This window comes from Nelumbo nucifera, chromosome 5, assembly GCF_055504915.1.
Source record: "Nelumbo nucifera cultivar China Antique chromosome 5, China Antique-T2T, whole genome shotgun sequence".
In the NCBI taxonomy this organism is placed as follows: Eukaryota; Viridiplantae; Streptophyta; class Magnoliopsida; order Proteales; family Nelumbonaceae; genus Nelumbo; species Nelumbo nucifera.
In genome coordinates, this window is record NC_142653.1 from 21,979,459 (window position 1) to 22,001,291 (window position 21,833).

Genomic DNA, 21,833 nt, shown 5'->3' on the forward strand with positions numbered 1-21,833 from the left:
TTTTAAGGTTTCGTTTGATTTGCAGGAATAGGGATATGGAATTGGAATGGGAAGGCTTATTCTGATTCCAATTGTTTGGTTGGATGGAATTGGAATTCTATTCTCATTTCTGTTGGAATGACATTCCCCCATTTGAGGGAATGGCCATCTTTTGCACCTCTCTTGGGAATGAAATCTCATTTCTGTGATTCTAATTTTCATTCTCGTTCTTGTTTGAACTTTGAACCAGACTATGGAAATGAATCATTCCAATTTCAATTTTTGAGGATTTTGATTTCAATTCCAATTCCAATTCTGGAGGATTTTGATTTTTTGATTCTGATTCCAATTCTAAAGAATTTCAATTTCAATTCCGATTCCAACTACAACCAAATGGACCCTTAAAACTTAAAAGCCCATTTCTGCTGATCATTCATGTTAATGGGCACGTACGGACTTTTGATTCTGTAACTGGACAGAACAGTTAATGGGCAAGTTTAATGGTGGCATCTCCAGATATCATTAAATTTAAACTACTATTCCTTCTTTCTACTAGTTGGTGGATTACATCTAAAGACGACAACTGATGTATGAACCTTAACCTTGGATAAAGCATACCCATCATAAGGTAACCATTTTAATGTCTGTTACTGGGTGCTTTAAATGACACTTACGTCTTTCATGGAAGGTGCCAAATTGAAACTCGACTAGAATTGGAGTTCAGCTTCTATCAGGGTGGGTCGGTGCTTGCACCCTTCGAGCAGCCCCTTGCAACTGGAGCGGGCTTTGCTCTGACTGAAGTCGGGTGTAGTGAGTATCCTGGTTATACATGAAACATCAAAATTTATTAATCAACAGAAACACAATCTAAACCATCGCAAAATACGCCTTGCTGTGCGGATCCCAGAAACACAAGCTTTGAGGCATGTTGGGATGGTTTAGATGCTAGGAAAGTATAGCATGTTTTTTTAGGTGTGTAGTAGAGATTTAGGAATGTACAGCATAATGTTCAATTGAATATGTCAAACTGAAAATCATTATTGAAATCTTGTGTTGGAAAAAATAAAAAGAAATTGCGTCCCAATGCGAACAGATCAATAATCATTATGGGGACCATTAGCATCTTGCTTGTTATTTCAATACCATTTCATCAAGATGATGAGATATATTTATATTTTCTATCAGAAAGGATCAAAAACATAAACATACAGCCTCTCTGTATATGCAGGGTAAGGCTGCATACATATGTCCCTCCCCAGACGTGGGCTGCCCTTTTAACAAAATTATATTGGACCCATTCTTTACCACTTGGCCTCTACCTACAGCAAGAGCACGGACAGCTGTTTTTTACAACCCCCCCCCCATATCAATTATTAGCATAAACCAAAGGGTGTAAAAGCAACTCTCCAGAAAACCTCATCCGTCAGTAATCAACATGCATACCAAGCAATGTGCTAATACAATCAATTTCGATCAATGGAGAAGCAAGAGACACCGAATTTTCCGGGTTCGATTAATTATACAACTATGTATACAGATCTAACAAGGCTTTCAACATAGTGAAATAACTAAAAACCGGAAAGGTTAGACTCTAAATTAGTAGTGCAAACAGAAAAAAGTTGGTCATCAGCTAGAACCAGAGTCGAGCTTCCCATTAGAGTTAAGAAAGTTTCCATTCTTCTGGCTGGAAACGGAGTCATTTTCCCTCGAAGTTTCTTCCCCATGGTCATTTCCATCACCATTAGTGGATTGAAGAACTGTGCTGGCATTATTATCTTCAATGTTAGCAATGGCTTCTGGTCCATACAACCGAGTCAGCTCTTCCTGTTCAGCAAATAAGTCCTGTAAGACAACTTCAACAACAATAGCAGCAGCAGTAACAACAACAATAATAACAATAATCCAAGTAATATTTATCAATCGGACCAGCCAAGAGTAAAGAATCGATAACCCATATTAATACTAACATCAGATGCTACAAAGGAACTAGCCACTCCCCTAGTAAATTTTCACCTTATGACAACACATTCATAGAAGCACTCAGCCACATCTTCATTAATCCGAGATAGGATTAGCTGAACACTTTAGCTGTTCAGCAGGCTGTGGAACCAATAATCTACACCAGTCATAGAATACATGGGGCCCACAACCATTCAACCTCTCAGTGTCGACCCCATGTATTTTATCACTGGCATGGAGTGATGTCATTTGTTCCACAGCCTGTAGAACAGCTAAAGCATTCAGCTAATCTGAATTTCATTAATCCAATCTCCTCTCACAACACCAGATTTACCCAGCTCCTTAACCTCTGAGTTGGCAGCACTTCAGGCCCAAGGATCAAAACAGCTGAAATGAAGCTTTCTCAACATGTCAGAGGGTGAATACAACAAAATATCCTTCTCCTTCCCAACATGAAAAAGTTTTCACCTGACCATCTTCTAAACTGTTAAGAGCGTCAACTTGACTCTTAACAGCATTGAGTTTGTCTTGCACTGCCAGTCCAAAGCCCAAATAAGGGCGAAGGGTTGTGTCAAGCTAGCAGCCAGGATATAACTTCTTGCCTAGACTTCCATGTTGAGCTCGTGCTAGGGCACACAATGGCTAAGGCCCTTGATAGAGTGGTGTAGGTACATAGTGACTTTAATAAGAGACTGCCCGCCAAGCAGTGACATCACTAGCACCATGTCGGTTAAGGTGCAAAAGGTGGTAGTACACGTGGGTTATGAGGATCTTCGGGTGAAAGGAAAGTCAACCCTCGAGAGATCCCATAAGAACACATGGCAAAACCCTAGCAATGCTCCTTAATGACCAACATCAAATCCAATATTCCCTTTCCTAGTAGAAAACAAACACTTTTGGCTCCTTCCTTTCAAGATCTCGGGATCCTTCCCTATAAATAGGGGTCCCCCTCACAATGAGATTCATTCATTGATCAACCCTATCATTAGATTTCCTACCCAGCCGTCTCTTCATTCCCTGCCTCCTAGCCTTTCGGTTGGTTCCCTGATCCCGGTCTTCCTCTGTCCTTCAAGGAAACCATCTCCACCTAGCCTGACCACCATCCTACTTACAAGTGGAATTGTGAAGCAGGATTCATGTAGCTGGCACATATAGTAGGGACAAAGCTTTGCTGAATTGAGTTGAGCCAAGGAGGTCAACTTCAGCACTTGAGAATGAAAACCACTACAAGAAGAGAAATATCAAGCAGCTAAATACCCATCTTTTTTTTATCAACAACAGAAACTTGTATTAATTAAAGGGATATGGAAAAGATACAACAAGAAGGGGGGTAAAATCCCTTACCCCACCCTAAAAACATCACATTACAATACAGCCCAAAAGAAACTAGTTCTTCCCACCCCTTGTTTAGCTAGATAATCTGCAAAAAGAATTGGCGCTCCTCTTGGACCACTGAAACTGAATTTGCATGTCTTGAGTGAGTGGGTAAATTTTCTTTTTTTCATTCAAGAACTTCCATAAACTAGCCTCTTCCTTCTACAGCCAGTTTAGAATCATCCTCCACCAGCAGCTTCCTAATATTCAGCTGTTTGGCTTTTTTAACTCCTAATACTGCTGAAATTTCAGCTCTCAGAGAATCCCCCCAACCTATAGGCCTTGAAAACATAGCCATAATTCGACCTTCTTCATCCCTGAACACTCCTCCAATACCTGAAGGGCCTGGGTTCCCTTCGCTGCTGCCATCAAAATTCAATTTAGTGAACCCCATTGTTGGAGATCAAGTTGGAACAGGAGCATTAAACAACCGAGCAGACCAGGCAACTTCTTTCCAATTTCTAATGATATCTCCTGTTGAGAAACCTTCAAAAAGCTCCATAGACTTGACCCAATGAACCACCCTAATGTAAATTAAATCAATGATGGCTTCTTTGTTCCTTTCTTTTTCCTGGAAAGTTCGTCGATTTCTTTCCTCCCACACTGACCAACATACAACTGCTCTTACACATCTCCACAAGATCTTACCTCTCTTTTTTAAACCCCTCACTGGAACAAAGTTAAACAAGCTTAGTACAATTGGGGGAGTGGGCCACCTGCAACCAAAAAGAGAGAAAAACCAACACCAGATTTCAGAAACAAAAGGACAAGAAACAAATAAGTGATAACAGATCTCACCATTCCTCTTACATAAGATACACCAGTGCGGGGATAAACACCATCTTGGCCTTTTCTTTTGAAGTAAGTCACAAGTGTTACACTTTCCTAGGATAGCTTCCCAGCATAAAGCACCTACTCTGGGAGGAATTGGTCTACCCCAAACTTCTGGAGCTGGGAAAGGAGGATCAAGGGCCGAATGGGAATGGGTTAATTCCTTGAAGAAAGAAGAGCATGAAAAAATACCCGAAGGAGTAGGAGCCCAAATCCTACTGTCCAATCTAGAGAGGTCAACAACTACCTCCTCCAAAATCTTAATCAAATTAGATATGGAATCCAATTTAGAGTCTCTAAGAGGCCTCCGGAAGCCCAAGTTCCAAACAGGGCCAGAAGTAGAATAGGTTAGGAAAGTAGCAACAAGCTCATTTTTAAACCTTGAGAGAGAAACAAAGAAGGAAACTGCTCTTTCAAAAGTGAGTTATCCACCCAGATGTATTCCCAAAATCTTACAGAATTACCAGAGCAAAGGCATACCTGATAAAAGGAAGGAAGGATGGAAGAATAGTATGAATAGACTTCCAGGGAGAAGCTCTTGTAGCCCTAGATGAAACACACGTGTCCCAGCTGTCTGCCTCTTGCCCATGAATACTTAGGACTATTTTAGCCCACAGATTATCCTTTTCCTTTGCTAGTCTCCATAACCATTTCCCCAACAAGGCTTCATTCTTCTTCTGCAAGTTACCCAAGCCAAGGCCACCATCCCTTTTAGCTCTATTTACCAAATCCCACCTAACTCTGTGGTCCCTTTTCTCCTCCCCAGGTTCCCATAGGAACTCTCTCATGAATTTCGAGAAATTCATGAGAGATTTCCTATGGGAACCTGGGGAGGAGAAAAGGGATCATAGATACCCATCTTTTTTACAACCACATTTCCCTTCACGACTGCATCAATCTAGACCTCATCCGTAGCATCTTCCAGGTGTGCAACATTGCATCAGCTACACAAAATCCCCCTCTTATAAGGGTTTAAAAAAATTACAAGCACTATCTCTCCTAATCCCTATCTTGTGTGCATGGGTGGGGGTGGGGAGAAGTTGAAGTATAGTCTATAGTATGCACAAATATTCTCAAACTAGATAAAAACTATCAACAACTGACAACCAAGTCAACCAAGAACCCTCTAAAGTCTGTCAAAAGGTCTGCTCTACCTGATAGAACTGAACTGACTGAACTGATTATGTTGGTTCTGGTTCTGTTGTTTGTTTCATGATTAGTAACTGAATCTGATTAGTAATTGGTTTGGTTCTAGGTCTATTTTACAAAACTGATTAATAATCAGTTCAGGACTGGTCCACTCTACCTTGAACCAGACCCAACCCATTGAAAGCTCTAAAATTCACATGCACTCTCCCCTCCCTCTCAATGGTGGGTGAAAAAAAAAATGGATGTAAGGCCACATTAATACACACATATGCATATGCACATACACAAATTCATGTATAGAAATATCTAGGTATATGCATATGCACATATACAAATTCATATATAGAAGTATCTAGGCATAAAATATACGCAATTTTGCACTTTGGTTCTTGATAAATTTACTTGAAGAACATTTATAGTGAGCCACACAAGATAAACTGCATAACATGTGTCTTTATCTATATAAGTAAATAAAGCTAGACATGTCCGAATGTATCCAGCATTGTTTTCAGCATTCATTGACATGTCTCATCTGACAATTGCTTGACACAGCTGTAATATACGGGAAGAAGTCCCATATATCACCAACCACTCAATATATGGAATAAAATATATAAACGTGTGGATAAATTTAAAATTTGTCAAGGCAACATGTCCAAGTCTTCATATCAAGTTAGTGGAGACACGTGTATGCCTCCTAGTTGCAAAGATTCTACTTAAAAGCTCGCTAAGCCCAAATTAAATTAACAACCCAATAGTGATTACCTTTAAATTTGAACCTGTTTAAACATGCTAATTCAAATTTAAACTGTACTAAAACTAATTACAAGAAAATCAATTCATACAATCTAGACAGAACTAGAAACATACTACTATTAACTACTATTAGTTTTTGTTATTATCATTTTTACTATTTAGGCTAGTATTACTTTTTCTGTTCAGTTGTTATGTTTTCCTTTTTTGAGGCTTCAGGAAAAAAAAATCCACTCCCTGAAAGGGTTACACCAATTGTTTGGGCCCCACCCCCTACCCCAAACACACAACTGAAAAAAAAAAAAAAAAAAAAAAACTATCCCCAAAGACAGGGTCACAGGGGAAGAATTTATAAAGCTCTTAGTGTTATGGGTTAGCTCCTCATTCATTAGCATTAGAAGCATACCAATCCACCCTGTCTATTCTGTAATTGTTGTGTATCCTTTTTAGATTAGGATACTACTACTTATTGAGCCCCTAATAATTTGGGCAATACATACTCTTTAGTAGTTAACATCTGTAAATCTGTAAGCAAAATGATAAAACGGAGGACACAATGTTAAGAAATCCAGGGGGAAAATGAAAAGAAAATATAAGTATTGTAGTGAACCATTAGTGACTGATTTTCTGATGTGAGCTTTGCGCATTCCTCAGAAAGCTTCTGCAACTCAGTCTTGAGTGTGTGATTCTCTGTAGTCAATGTCTCTACCTTTGATTGCAGCTCTTCACATTCTGCCTGGTAACCACAGGCGAAGGAAAGGAATCAGGTGTACATATAAGCTTCTGCAGGAATAATAAAGCTTCAAGAATTCTAAAGAACAACTACTACCAATATTATCAATAAATATAAAACATTATTTTTTATAAATGGATTTTCTCAAGCAACAGAGGAAACTTGGAAAACACAACAAGAAGATTCAAACAAAACATGCCTCAGCTTTAAAGAGAACACTTTTGCAGTTTGTTCCAAAAATATGTCCAGGTAAGAATTGATATTGCCTCTTTTCTTATTGGTGATTGGTATTTCCTCTTCCTCTAGTAAAGGCAGACAGTGACTTCTGTCCCCAGTCAACCTCCTTCAATCTAATAAAGCCTCCGGTTTTATTGACTGTTGGGGTTTACAATTTATTATCATCAGAAATAAGACAAACCTTGTATATTCCATCATTTCAAATGATCTCCTGAAGATGGTATTCTTCTCTTCATCTACTTAATCTTCAACTTGATTGTCTTGAACCCAACTTAAAATGATAAATGCAGGAGTAGACACTAGATCATTCAATCTAATAAAGCCTCCGGTTTTATTGATTGTTGGGGTTTACAATTTATTATCATCAGAAATAATACAAATCTTATATATTCCATCATTTCAAATTATCTCCTGAAGATGATATTCTTCTCTCCATCTACTTAATAATCTTCAACTCGACTAGCTTGAACCCAACTTAAAATGATAAATGCAGGAGTAGACACTAGACAAGCAGAAAAACAGTAGGAACAAGTGCTTTGGTGCAAGTTGGAAATCAATTTTTCATCCCCCCCCCCCCAACTTGTGTTATGTGCCTAGATAGAGAACCAACTAGTTATCTTCTTTTCTTTTGCATTGCACTACCCAAGGAAGCTCTAGGCTTTCTTTCTTAGCTTGGTCGGGTTGGAATGGGTTGCTCCTGCTAATTTTGCAGATAGTTAAAGAAATGGATAGGAAATAGTGTGGGATCTAGAGGGAGGACTGCTTGGGAAGGGAGGAATAGATGTACCTTTGACAACAAAAAGAGCTTTTTTTGAAGATTTGCAGGGTCATGAACTTACCCAAGTTATGGGTTTCTGCAAAGAGCTTGAGGTGGGGGAGTTCCCAAGATGACCTTAGGAGAGCCTTGCTAGCATTATCCTTAGATGATCTCATGGAGGTCTCATTTTAAGGTCTCTTCTAGTCTCCCTTGATCTCATGCTGTCCACGATGAGGTGAGACACCAGTTTAATGGGAGCTCAGGGTGCAAACTGTACTGGTGGTGTTTTCACTAGCACAGGAAGCAACATCATGTAGGTGTTTAGTGGAACAATTGGAGACTCCAGCTCTTCTAAGGCTGAGGTTGCCATTTTACTTATGGGTGTAAGGATTGCCAAGCAGTGCTGCTTCCACTCACTCTCCATAGAAGGTGATTATTCAAAGGCAATCAGGTGGTATTGTAGTTCAGTTGTTGGAGATGGCTTGCTAAAGTAGGCATCCAAGGACTTCTTCATATAGTAACAGATTCTAAATGCCTCCTCAGATGGGGCCCCAAATGCTATAGGCAACAATAATATCGTATGAAATAACTGTACAAGTATAATCAGAAATGGGTCATTACCCAAGGTTGGTGAGTTACATCAGTTGGTTCTGGCTATCCATGGTCTTGAGAGGGGTGGAGTGGATACAGACCTAACCTTTGGCATATTTTTCACAAAGTGGCTGCTCTTAAACTCAAATATGCATTCTCATGCTTGTCAGAAGTTTTACCATTGCACTAAGTAATGGCCCCTCGGAGTATAATTAAAAATACGAGAAGTTCTTTGTAAATGCATTTCCCCAAATGCCATATAACTTGCAAAGAAAACTCAATAGCTGAGAAAGAATCTCAATGGAAGAAAATTATATTATGTACAACTGTTTGTATTGGAGATTACTTAACAAAGTAAAGGAAAGAAATAGTAAAAAAGCACCACCCCCTAACAAAAAAGAAAAAAGATATTTAAGAAGAAAAAAAACAGATAATTTTCCCCTGCCCAAGAAACAGAGCTAATGCAAATGCAAGCCACATTATCACTTCCAAGGGGAAGAAGTATTGTTGTAAGATGCAGGTGGTTGTTGGACTGGTTTCTTGGTCATGATCTATTATTTAAGGATTTAGTTCTAAGGCTGGTAATTTGGATTGTCAATAACCCAAGTTAAAGGAGTCAAGCTTGTTATTAACCACGGAGTTGGGGAATTTGCCTTAAAAGAGCTTTTGGTTTTATGTGTTTTTCATGCATATATATGTATTGAAATCATTCTTAAAATATAAAAAGGGTTTAGCCTGGTGAAAGTAATGAATATAAGACATCAGTTCAAATCTCACTAGTCTCTCTTAGACCAAAATAATTCCTACAAATTTGCAAACTTGGTACCAGCTCAATTTGATTTGAACCAACCCGAAAATCTTTGTTTCTTTGTTGGACACCTTTAGTCAGTATTCATGCTATGTAGAGTTAGGGTTGATTATTCAACTTTTATTGTTTGGTTCAGGTTGCTCAAGACAGCTTGAATTGTGTCAAACACTGTAGAAAACAGTAGAAATCACTGATTGTAGATTTAGTTGAATTTCTTGTGAAAGGAAAAGGGGAGGAAGATAAAGATTTCAGTAGTAGAGAAGAAAAGAGAGGGAGAAAAGAGTAGGAAGTCAACCAGGATTCTTGAATTAACCCTAGCCGCCAACCCCTCATTATATTTATACTTAACTTAAAGGATGAGATATTACAAGGATGCCCTTAGTAGGGTGGCTACTAATGTAGCTGAACAGTCACAACTTAAAAACATAAACTAATGGGCCTAAAGCCCAACAACTTCCTAACTAAATAGCTTAAAATAAGAATAAAAAAACAAATAGGCCCAACTCAATACTCCCCCTCAAGTTGGGAGTAAATGTGACACATTCCCAACTTGCGTAGATCATGCTCCAGCTTGTTCTTTGCAACACCTTTTGTGAGAACATCCGCGAGCTGCAAATCAGAAGCAATGTATGGAAGACAAACTTCTCCAGAAGTTACTCTTTCTTTGATAAAATGTCTATCCACTTCAATGTGCTTAGTTCAGTCATGTTGGACTGGGTTATGGGCAATGTTAATTGTTGCCTGGTTATCACAGTATAACATCATAGTTTCTTCTGCCTGTACACCAATTTCTTCTAATAGGGAACGGATCCCGCTGAAACTCCATGTGCCATGGCCCTGTATTCAGCTTCAGCACTTGGTCTTGCCACCACTGTTTGTTTCTTACTCTTCCACGAAACAAGGTTACCCCCAACAAGGGCGCACCCTCCTGAAGTTGATCTCCTGTCATCAAGGCATCCTGCCCAATCTGCATCTGTATAAGCCTTTAGTTTCAACTGTCCATGATTAGTAAACAATATGCCTCTGCCCGGGTGTCCCTTCAGATAAGCAAGAATCCTGTCAACTGCCTCCCAATGCTGGACTCGTGGAACATGCATGTATTAACTTACCACACTTACTGCATAGGAAATGTCTGGTCTTGTCATACACAAGTATAGCAACCGACCAACAAGTATTTGATATCTCCCAATGTCCTTTATTGGTTCACCTTCTGATGCATTAATTCTTTGATATCTCCCAATGTCCTTCATTCCAAGCTTCCCTGTCTCTTGAAGAAGATCCAAGACATACTTCCTTTGAGAGATAAAAATTCCATGTTTTGATCTTGCAACTTCAATGCCTAGGAAGTATCTCAGTTTTCCAAGATCCTTAATTTCAAATTCTTTATGTAGATTCCTTTTCAGACAATCAATCTCACTTAGGTCATTCCCCATGACAACAATATCATCCACATAAACAATTAGGACTGACACCAAAGATCCCCTTCACTTCACAAACAAGGAATGATCGGATTGAGTCTGAGTGTATCCAAAAGCAATCAAGGCCTTTCTGAATCTGTCAAACCATGCTCTGGGAGATTGTTTCAAGCCATAAAGTGACTTCTTAAGCCTGCATATCTTTTACTTTTCAATATCACTATAAAAGCCAACAGGAAGATTCATATACACTTCCTCTTGCAGATCCCCATTTAGGAAAGCATTCTTCACATCAAGTTGAAACAAGGGCCAAGAGTATGAGGCAGCAAGAGAAAGAAGTATCCGAACAGAGGTCATCTTTGCAACTGGTGCAAAGGTCTCTAAGTAATCAATACCATAGGTTTGTGTGTACCCTTTTGCAACAAGTCCTGCCTTGTACCTTTCTATACTTCCATCTGCCTTATATTTTACTGTGTAAACCCATATGCATCCAACTGTCTCCTTGCCTTCTGGTAGATCCACAATGTCCCATGTTTGATTCTTAATCAAAGCTGCTATCTCTTCTTGCATAGTTGTCTTCCACTCAGGTTTGGAGAGAGCCTCACTAACACCCTTGGGTATAGACACTGAGTCAAGGGAAGAAAGAAAAACACGGTAGGAAGGAGAAAGTCCACTGTAGAATAAGTACTGTGAAATACAATGAGCAGTACACTTTCTCTTCCCTTTTCTGAGAGCAATAGGAAGATCAAGGTTATCTGTAACAGGGTTAGTAGAATCAATGGGAACCGAAACAGTAGCGGGACCAAGAGGAATACCTGAATCCATGTCAGCCGAATCTGGAGTCTCCAAGGAATCGACAGGAAGTGATGTGAGTTCTGTTGCAGTGGAATCAACCTCCTTGTGAAGTCTCTATCGTAAGTAATGCTGAGAAGCAGGACGCAAAGGAGGTGGTAAGGTAGGTGACACAGGATGGTCAAGCACAGGAGTAGACACAAGGACTAGAACTGGGAGAGGAATAGACTGTTGACTCACTTCCCCAAAACACTCCCCCTAAGAAGGATTCTTTGAAAAGAAGTATATGGATTCAAAAAAAGTGACATCCATGGTAACATACCGGCTCCCAGTGACTGGATCAAAGCAACAATACCCTTTCTGATTTTCTGCATATCCAAGGAAGACACACTTCTTTGCCTTGGGATCAAGCTTCGAGCGGTGAGGACCAAGGACATGTGCAAAGCAGACACACCCAAACACCCTGAGAGGAATATGAAACATCTCCCCCTCAGGAAAAAAGGAGTCTGAATGGGGTGTTGAATTCAAGTATACGAGAGGGCACCCTGTTAATCAGATATACTGCTGTGAGAACTGCATCACCCCAAAACCGAACTGGAACTGTAGATGTGCTCATCATGCTTCTTGCAATCTCAACGATGTGTTTGTTCTTCCTTTCTGCAACACCATTTTGCTGTGGAGTGTAGGGACAACTGCTCTGATGGACAACACCATATTCTAACAGATATGAGGCAAGGTGTTTTTTTAAATATTCCCTGGCATTGTCTGATCTGAACACCTTTATTCTTGTTCCAAACTGTGTTAGCACCATCTGATAAAATTGCCTCACCAAGGATGGTACTTCATCGCAAGATCTCATCAGGTAAATCCAAGAGTATCATGAGAAATCATCCACAAAAAAGAGATATTGATAGCCTCCCATAGAAGGAACATGGTAAGGTCCCCACACATCCGAATGAATAACATCAAAAGAAGAAGAACACCTTTTATTACTAGGTTTAAATGAACGTCTACAATGCTTTCCAAGTTGACAACCTTCACACTCCAGACTTGACAAACTAACAGACTCAAAAAGTTTTGGAAACAAAAGACTCAAAGAAGAAAAAGGTAAATGGCCCAAACGATTATGTCAAAGCATAATTTGACCCACAGACCCTGACTCACTATCCCTGCTGACATGATGACTCTGATGAGGAAGAAGAACATCCAGGAGGTAGATCCCATTCACTTCACGACCACTCCCAATCGTCCTCTTTGAATCCAGATCCTGCAAAATACAATGAGCAGGAGAAAAAATTACTGAGCAGTTCAGGTTCTTAATCAAACTACTAACAGATAACAAATTAGTGCTCAATCTAGGAACATGAAGGACTGAGGGTAGATAAATAGAATCACTAATCTTGACAGATCCCTTCCCAGCAATAGGAACATGAGATCCATCAGTTGTGGAGACCCTATCTCTACCAGAACAGAGTTGGTAAGAAGAAAAAATAGTAGAGCTATGGGTCATGTGCTCTGAGGCTCCAGAATCTATAATCCAAGGAGGTCCCTCCTTACCTGAAGTAGAAACATAATTTGTAATGACGTGTGAACTACCTGTGAGAGCAAAGGTAGTAGAGTGGACTCCACCAGTGCCACTTGTACCTTGTTGTCCGCTTGCTGTTGAACTGAAACTGGCTGTATCCCGCTGGTTCAAAAGTTGCCCATACCTCTCAAGTTCGGCCCTTACCGTAGCAGCTGTAGTAGGAAAGGTCGGAATGTCACCAGTAACTGCCATGTGTGCATTTCCCTTCTTATTTTTCAGTCTAGTCGGCACAAGATGTGGGTGAAGCTTCCAGCAAGTATCTCTTGTGTGTTTAGGCTTCTTACAGTAGTCACAGATCAAATCTCTTTTATCTTCCTTCTTGTTTTCACTACCACCCTGATCTCCACTTTGTTTAGGTTTCACAGTACTCACCATGGCAGACTGATCAGAAACAGGATTTTTCATCATCACATCTCTCCTTCTCTCCTCCTCTCCTCCCCTGACATAAAGGCATATGTCTGGGAGAGGGTAACACTGTCCCTGGAAAGAAGATGTTGTCTTGCAATATCATACTCAGGATTAAGGCCAGCAAGAAATTCAAACACCCTATACTTCTCTAGATGTTTCTGATAGGTAGTTGCATCCTTAGTGGTTTCCCAAGCAAATGTCTCTAAATGGTCAATCTCCTGCCACAGGGTTTTAAGGGCTGAAAAATAAGCTACAACAGGCCTATCTCCCTGCCTTGTAGAAATAATCTGATTTCTCAACTGATAAGCTCTAGCAACATTCTCCCGCTGTGAATAGGTTTCTGCAACCCCATCCCATATTTCCTTAGTTGTATTTGCCCATAAAAAATTTTTACTTATATGGGGCAACATGGAATTACACAACCAAGTCATCACCATATAATTCTCCTATACCCACTGGCAGTTGCTAGTTTCGGGTTTCACTTCCTCACCAGTGATATACCCTAATTTCCCACGAACACCAATGGCCATCTTTGCAGATTGTGACCATTCTAAGTAATTTGCACCATCCAACTTAATTGTAGTAATGGTCTCAGTCCCGAAAAGGTCTCCAACACCTCCTCCCACTGGCATTTCACTCCCGAGCTTATTTTCAACTCCGTAACCCTCCATGCTTCTCAAAAAATGTAAAGAAAATAACTGAAATATGTAACAAGATCAAACGAAACACTTCTGGAACCAACAACACCTTTCTGGTGTCCTAGACTGTCTTTCCACAAAAGATTCCTTTTTTGTGGGACGGGAGAAGAAAGAAAAGAGGCAGTCGCTCTCTCTAAAAGCCTCCAAATCAGGCAGGACTTGAACCTCCCTTTATAGAAAACTCCAAGGAACCCTAAAAAATTAGGGCACCACTTCCTATGTCAAAATTGAAGAGTCCAACAAAAACAGGACCCTTCCCCTTTCTCCAGTTTTTCCTGATTTTGATGAGAAATCCTAGACCAGCTACAGGGCACACAAATCCACCAAAAAATCCAAAAACTGGGCTTACCTGAGAACTTCGATCAGCCTCTTAAATCACCATGCAGTCGGCCGATCTAGGGCTGCATGAGGAAACAACTCAAGGAACCTTCGGCCGGATCTGATACCAAGTAGAAATCACTGATTGTGGATTTAGTTGAATTTCTTGTGAAAGGAAAAGGGGAGGAAGATAAAGATTTCAGTAGTAGAGAAGAAAAGACAGGGAGAAAAAAGTAGGAAGTCAACCAGGATTCTTGAATTAACCCTAGCCACCAACCCCTCATTATATTTATACTTAACTTAAAGGATGAGATATTACAAGGATGCCCTTAGTAGGGCGGCTACTAATGTAGTTGAACAGTCACAACTTAAAAACATAAACTAATGGGCCTAAAGCCCAACAACTTCCTAACTAAATAGCTTAAAATAAGAATAAAAAAACAATTAGGCCCAACTAAACAAAAACATGTGGAATACCTGCTTACGTAATCTCGACCTCCTGGCCGACTCCCGATTAGACTGCTTCCTCTTCTGTCTTTTTAGTTCACGTTCATCCTGTCAGGACAACAGTTACATGTCATTACAAATATTTAAGAAGAAAAAGAAACAAAATTCACAAATTATTAAATATATAAAATAATACCAATAAAAAAAGTATTAAAGAAGCAAAAGGAACATGCCTTACATGTTATAAGAAAATAAAAAAGATTAAGATGTACCATAAAATCCTGACTACTAAAGGAGAAATTAACTCATTCATTGTCATACTAGAAACATGAAACAGAAATGGCAGTTAAAAAAAAGTTGTACGTGATGTGGTGAAGCTGAGCGTGGTGGTCTCCTTGAAGGACGAAGAAAGGCTGGCAGTCTCGGGTAACAAGGGTAGGCAATGATCCTATATCGACGGATTCGTGTGTTTATTTTGATGGATCTCCCCTTTTTTATAAGGGGAGATCAAGACGCCCTGAAAGGAAGGAGCCAAAAGGGGTTTGACTCCTATTTGGAAAGGGGATCTTTGATTCGGTGTCAGTTGTCAAAGGGACACTACTAGGGGTTCACCACGTGTCTCATGAGATCTTTCTAGGACAAAGTTTCCTTTTATTTGAGGATTCTCATAGTACACATGTGCTACTTCCCTTTGCGGGTCTCCTGTATTGGCATGGTGCAGGTGACATCAGGACTGGTCTGGCATGTCCCGCTTAGCCTGCTAGATGTTCTGCCACGAGTGACCTTGGTTGATGGTGTTTTCGTTTATCGCAGCTCGTCGTGGGTGTTTGATGGGTTTTGGGTTCATCGCAAGTTCCGTGGCGAGTTATGAGCTTCGTCACAGATCCATGTCGTCCTACGAGTTGCCATGGGTGTTTCAATGGCTCTGGTTTAGTATCTTCATGTCAATCGCAGTTGTGGTGAACAACATGTGCTTACAGAAGTATCTAATTTTCTATGTTCCAGTGTCTGAAACTCCTGGGTTCAGGTTATTCAATTTTTACCCGTTTATTGGATCTCATGTACCATAAAAGTACACAAAGCACAGTGTTACTGTTCCTTCTAAATATAAAGCTCTATTGCATGCAAAATTTATAGTCCAAGAAAATCTCCCTATGGTAGAAATTTAAAAATTATTACATGAAATTCATGAATCCTATCCTTATCCATCAGGATTTGCTGCACTCGTGGTGCATTTCCATTCAGTCTGTGATAGGTGTCCCATTAATACATGCATATGAGACCACACATGTAATGGGACACCTGTCACAGACTGAATAGAATTCCACCAGAAGTGCAGCACAAAAAAGTGTAGCACATCCAAGCCCATATCAGGCTCTCAAAATCCTACCATGCCAGAACATGGTATAGATGTGTCATGTTCTTTGTTAAATAATTCAACAATTTAAACAAAGAGGTTTATCCAATGCTTGCAATCCAACTGTATCTGAGTAACATAGCACAGAAGTGTCCTGACCTTGTGTTAAGTGGGGAGGGGGAAGGAACTTTAAAACTTTACAGAACAAAACTTCTCAAGAGGATGAGGTGCTAAGAAATAATACTACAACATACAGTTAGTTATCTGCAGCAAGAGTTCTCTTCAATGCTCCTTTGCAAAGGAGTTTTATGTGGATGTATAGGTTCTCATTGTATATATGTTTTGAGTAATCATTTTGTAAACTCACTTGAAAGTCTATATAGCGACTCAATACTTCAGAAAAATAAATAAATAAGGGGGGAGGAGGAAGAGGAAGAAATATCGAGGACATGATAGAGCAAGCAATCTGGCAAAAAACTACAACAGTGCTTACTTGAATCCAAAGGTGATCAGGCATAACCCCTTCACATGCAACAGGTGCTGGTGAGACACCAGATGCGTTTGGTCTTGCCTTCAAGGGTACAGATCCAGCAGGGGTTGCATTCCATAGGTCCATCCCTATATTTAAATTGGTAGCAGGCATAGTTACTGTAGACCTTCCAGGCACTGAAACTGGAAGTTTTGCAAGTGGTTGCCCTCTTGTACTGAAAGATGTTTCAACAGTTGCACTACCATTGTTCTGCACACTTGCTCCTGATGGAATTCTTTGAGTTATAAAGATAATACAACTAATTTAATAAGAACGCAAGTACTTCAAATAAGAAGGTACCATCTGCAAGCATCTGATCAAAGCTTCTCTTCTTAGTATCAGAATCATCCTGGAGAGAAAAGAATTGTGTTTGGCACAAATGATGAAAAGAGTAGAAAATGGACAATAGCTCCTTGAATGGATAAATTAGTATCTCAATATCCAAAGTTGAGGTCATGTAAGAAAAGTTTTCAGAGTTTCCAAGTCAAAGATCAACTTTGATTTTTCAGAAAATCAGACATGTAAGACATGTATTCAGCCTGTCCAGAACTAATTAGCTTAGGCAATTTTTCCTCTCCAGCAATTTCTTTAATATTTGAATCAAGTATACAGTCACATAAAAATAGAAAAGAAAGGCAAATACATACTTGTTGGTTATCATTCTCATCACTTGCATCTGATGAACCCTCACCTCCACTTTCACCACTGTATAGAAACAGTTTTTACAAACATATTGTCAAAATGTCACTATAAGAACCAAATGATTTATAGAAAGTTATAAACCACAAAATCTTTATGGAAAACATATGCAAAATAAAATGGTTAATAGAGGTTATTGGGTGCACCAAAACTCTGTCATGGGATAATTGGAAATTAGCAAATATTCTTAGACAAATTCACATATTAAAATCAAGGAGGAATGTCCTGTTCTCTTGGATGCCTAGGTCAGGCAACATCTTCACCAAAGAAATCTTGGTATTCCTTATCAAATCAATCCCTTTATTTCAGGGCAGGTTGCAGCACAATACTCCCAACTATTTCTTTATCCATTATTAAAATTTCTACTTTGGTATTGATTAGGAAAAAAGCAAGGCTTTTGCTATGGAACAAACCTCTGTGAGGCACCATCATTTCCAGATCCTGGAGCTGCCTTTCCACTTTCTTTTCCTGAACTCCCTTTGGATTTCTTAGTTGAAACCCTCTCCTTTCCTTCAGAGGCTTTTCCTTCTGCTTCTGTAGTTGTCACTGCTGCACCCTGAGCCTATATACAAAAATAAAGCATGGTTATAAATGCACAGGCAGTGAAATGTTTTTGTTGGCATGCAAAATATGACATGTTTTTGTTAGCATGCAAAATATGCAAAGATATAAAAAAGATTGTGCTCACTGCAGCCGTGTTAGGATGAGCATATACTCCATGAGGATATACGGCAGGATAAGGAAGTGGAGTCCCATAGGGTGGTATTAAATGCTGAAAGCCATCAAGAAAAATAAAATAAGTGTTCATCATTTGGCATAGTGAAAGGGTCATAAAATAATAAAAGCTACACAAGCTTAGAATTTTAGAGATAATCACCTGACTTCCCCAGAGATAAGGATGTGGAGCTGGAGAAGCAACAGTTGAGGTGAAAAATGTAGGAGGTGGAGTGGCTCCAGCACCATAGTACGCCTATTTAAAAGAGCTGAACCATAAGCTATTAAGATAATTCAACCAGATACTCGATGAAAATCCATGAAGATGCATAAACAAGAAAGTAAGTCCAAATAATTTTATCACGGACCTGCAAAGAAGTTGACCAATCAGGATACGAAGGTGTTGTTGGTGTCTCCTGTAAATAAGAAGCACAGTGAAAAAGTGGTATATATCTATGGATATATATTCGGACGTAAAATATATTGAAAGGAGAAAAAGTAACTTTTAATAATAATAATTATTATATGGGGATGGCTTCACTAGACGTATCATTGTTGATTTCATGTGAACAACCCATAAACCAACCACATGGTAAAGCTGGCTGGGGCACCTCAAGGACTTCTCGTTTTCCTCTGTTCATGGAACCAATTTCAGCTTAAATCTCTACTCTCTAGCTATGCCGCTGAAATAAGCCCTCATGTGGGGATTTTTTAAATAAAATATCAAATATTGGATGGCCTATGAGGTAGGCTGATATGGACTGAGCGAGTAAAAAGTGTTGATCCAGAGATTCCCCGGATCACTCAATGACAGTTCAGATTAGCCACAGGATTCCTCTACATTTCATGATTAGGAAGCCTTTTACCAATTTATGTACATATTTCATAACAAGAACAACAATAATAACAATTATAGTAATTGGTATAGAGAGAAAGAGAGAGAACCTGAGTTGAAGCAGTTGATTTGGAAGGCTTGGCAGGCGTGCTGTCTTCCCCGGATCCCATTCAGTCCCGTAGGCCGTAGCACATATATTTGGAGTCAACAGGATTATAAAATATTATACAAGATCCCTTATACTATCAGCAATTACGTAAAGCATCTGAGATGATCATATCAGTTGAGGAACTATCAGACGGTGGGTGTTTTCAGTAAAGAAGAAATTATTCATATGCTGTTAATGAACAATTGTACTGTTGTGTTTATTTTACTATTCAGAGTTCAGACCAGAAAACATTTTTTAAGGCAATGATCTTCTTTGTTCCCCAGTAAAGTAGAAATATCATCTTAAGAAATAACAACATGAAGTTTTTGCACTGTGCCTGGTAAGATTACAGGGAAAATGCTATAAGAAGCATCCCAAACATAATGGTAGTTTAAGATGCAGTACATGATTTCCTATTCACCATAACAATTCCAGAAATTATAATTCCAATTCTCTTTGGACAATAGAGTTGTAGGTTGGTGGTTTCTGATTTTGATAGGTCTAGCAATAGTTTTTGTTATAGTACTGCTCCTTGTATACTATGTTGCATATGTGGAAAATGAGCAAAACAACCTGGCACTTTTTTCTCTCTACCGGTTCAAGCAATAGCAATGAGTATAGCTACTTTTGACATGATTCAGTCTCATGAGCCTCTTGAGGGTCCAACAGCATACAGCTCCTGGTTCTTCATCATGACATAAGGAGGCTAGAGCCTTTGATCCAGAGTGAACAATGTTGCTAGAGATAGGGTTGAGATCAAATTGTATTGGGGCTCTGTTCATCCAAGATAGTTCTTTATTGCTCTAGATGCTTTCTTGTTAACGAAACTTCATCTTCTTAGATGAAAGAAAGAAAGAAAGAACCATGAACATGGGGATGGTACATCAAATGTCCAAATAATGAGGGGATTTGAGAGCGCAAATCCTGATAATAAATGGAGCATAGACATGTCTCAGAGGCAAGTTGAGCAGGAAGCTTTGAAACGACCGTTTCGTTTAGACATCGAGGCTGACAGATATCACCGACAAGCAAGAAATAGGAAACCAGCCACAAACCCACGTTGTTTTGGAAAGATTCTAAGCTGATACATCTTAAAAAGATCATTCCCAGTTGAAGGTTTCAATGATATGACCATCCCAATCCCATAAATACTTTCCAGATTTAAAAAGAAAAAGAAAAATCAAGCATTAAGTTTGTGGCCAAATTAATTACAAATGCACAGATTCGCTACAGGGTGCTTGGCTTACCCACCACTAAACGAAGACCCAGTACTACAACGGAAAATTGGGCCCAGTTTCAAGGAAAAGAAAAATAAAATCGACCCGGGACTAACTAGAATCCAACGAGCAGCCACGTTTCCTTCTCTAAATTTCAAATGCATTATTTGAAAGGAAAAGGAAAAAGTAAACAAACTTCCCTTCCTGAGAAAAAAAAAAGAAAAACTATAAAACTTGACACACAGTCTACTTATGGAAACCGAAGAAGAGTAATACGACCCATTCTGTAAATCTTCAAAAAAAAAAAAAAGGCCACCATTAACAGCATCGCCTTCCCCTCAAAACAAAACGAAGCGAGAAGAAATTGCTAGAACCAAGTCTAAAAACAACATCAAGCCTTCAGATCCAGATTCAGGAAACAAGAAAAAGAAACGAGATCATCAAACCATACAACTACGCAAGGGGAATAATTAATTATTAATTAAGAAAAAAAAAGAACGAATAGAGAGATAGAAGGAAAGACTGACCTGTCTTCAAGGCGTAAACAGGGAGGAGATGAAGTGAGGTGGAAGTCCAGGTCGGACGGACAGACGAGACGAGGAGCGAGATAGAGATTAGAGAGTACAAGTGAAGTGACGAGCGGCCGTAAACGATTTCTGCTTGACTTTGCGTTGATTTGAGAGACAACAGCTGCTGAATCAGAGAGGCAGCTGTCCAGTCCTAACGAAATTGGATCTGTAATTGTTCTGTACGGCTTAGAATAATACTATATTTATTTTCATTTTTCAACCCAACTAGGCAACTAATGGTCGAGAGTCCAACTTCAATTCCGAAATAAAACAAACCCAACTGCCCAAGGCCCCAAGCCAACAGCCACAGACACCCCCCTTCCCCGAGGCAACTCCCCCAATTTCAGACCCTCAGACCCCAGTTCGGCAGTCCCAGGTCAGTCCGAGTCCGAATTCTTCTCTTCTCTCCTCTAACAGGACTCCTTTCTTTTCTTTTCTTTTTTGTAAGAAACAGGACTCCCTTTCAGGAATTCACATGAGCCCCCCACAATATCCCACAGCACATCCCTGCTGTGTATTGGAAACATCTTCCTATAATAATATCGGGAGATATTCCTGATACACGGCGGAGATGTACTGTAGGACGTTGTAGGGGCTGATTTAATCTCTCATTTCAGTCTTTCAGTTGAGTCCTCTGTGAGCTAGGGTTTCTTATTTGACACATGGCCGACAAAAAGGTGTCCAGCTGTCAGGTTTCTCTGGATATACAAGCATAAAAAAAGCGATTCTGTTTTTTGGATATTATTCAAAACTGACCGTGACTCACTGACTTGTTTACATTTCTGTTGATTTTTCAAAACCTGCCAGCCCGCCCCTGTTAGTGAGTTTTATTGTCCCACACTCACCTTCAAGGCTTCAATTAAGAATTTAAGATTTTCGTTAGTTAACAATAGTGATTATCAAAAAAAAGTTATCTCTATACAAGTATTAT

The 21,833-nt window shown here is 39.5% G+C and overlaps 1 protein-coding gene across 2 annotated transcripts; it reads right to left on the bottom strand.

Annotated features, from left to right (window-relative positions):
* Positions 1 to 1,372: 1,372 nt before the first annotated feature.
* GBF1 (G-box binding factor 1) lies at positions 1,373 to 21,339 on the bottom strand. 2 transcript variants are annotated; one of them, XM_019197517.2, is made up of 12 exons: positions 20,861 to 21,339; positions 19,079 to 19,233; positions 18,502 to 18,549; positions 18,297 to 18,389; positions 18,108 to 18,191; positions 17,833 to 17,981; positions 17,368 to 17,425; positions 17,021 to 17,069; positions 16,685 to 16,944; positions 14,865 to 14,942; positions 6,656 to 6,781; positions 1,373 to 1,803 (listed from the first exon to the last, which is right to left on the bottom strand). In XM_019197517.2, the coding sequence occupies exons 2-12, from the start codon at positions 19,136 to 19,138 to the stop codon at positions 1,606 to 1,608; spliced, it is 1,203 nt and encodes a 400-aa protein (XP_019053062.1). In that variant the 5' UTR covers positions 19,139 to 19,233; positions 20,861 to 21,339; the 3' UTR covers positions 1,373 to 1,605. The 2 variants fall into 2 exon arrangements, with proteins under 2 accessions (XP_019053062.1, XP_019053063.1); XM_019197518.2 differs by lacking the exon at positions 20,861 to 21,339 and having other exon boundaries at positions 19,079 to 20,110.
* Positions 21,340 to 21,833: the final 494 nt, after the last annotated feature.

Bases quoted from the DNA above. Each gene is read 5' to 3' on its own strand.
- GBF1 (XM_019197517.2), bottom strand. From the start codon at position 19,138: ATGGGATCCGGGGAAGACAGCACGCCTGCCAAGCCTTCCAAATCAACT. The intron at 18,550-19,078 runs GTTCTCTCTCTT...TCTTATTTACAG, and splicing joins AATCAACTGCTTCAACTCAG to GAGACACCAACAACACCTTC. The intron at 17,070-17,367 runs GTATGTATTTGC...TTTTCTCTCCAG, and splicing joins ATGAGAATGATAACCAACAA to GATGATTCTGATACTAAGAA.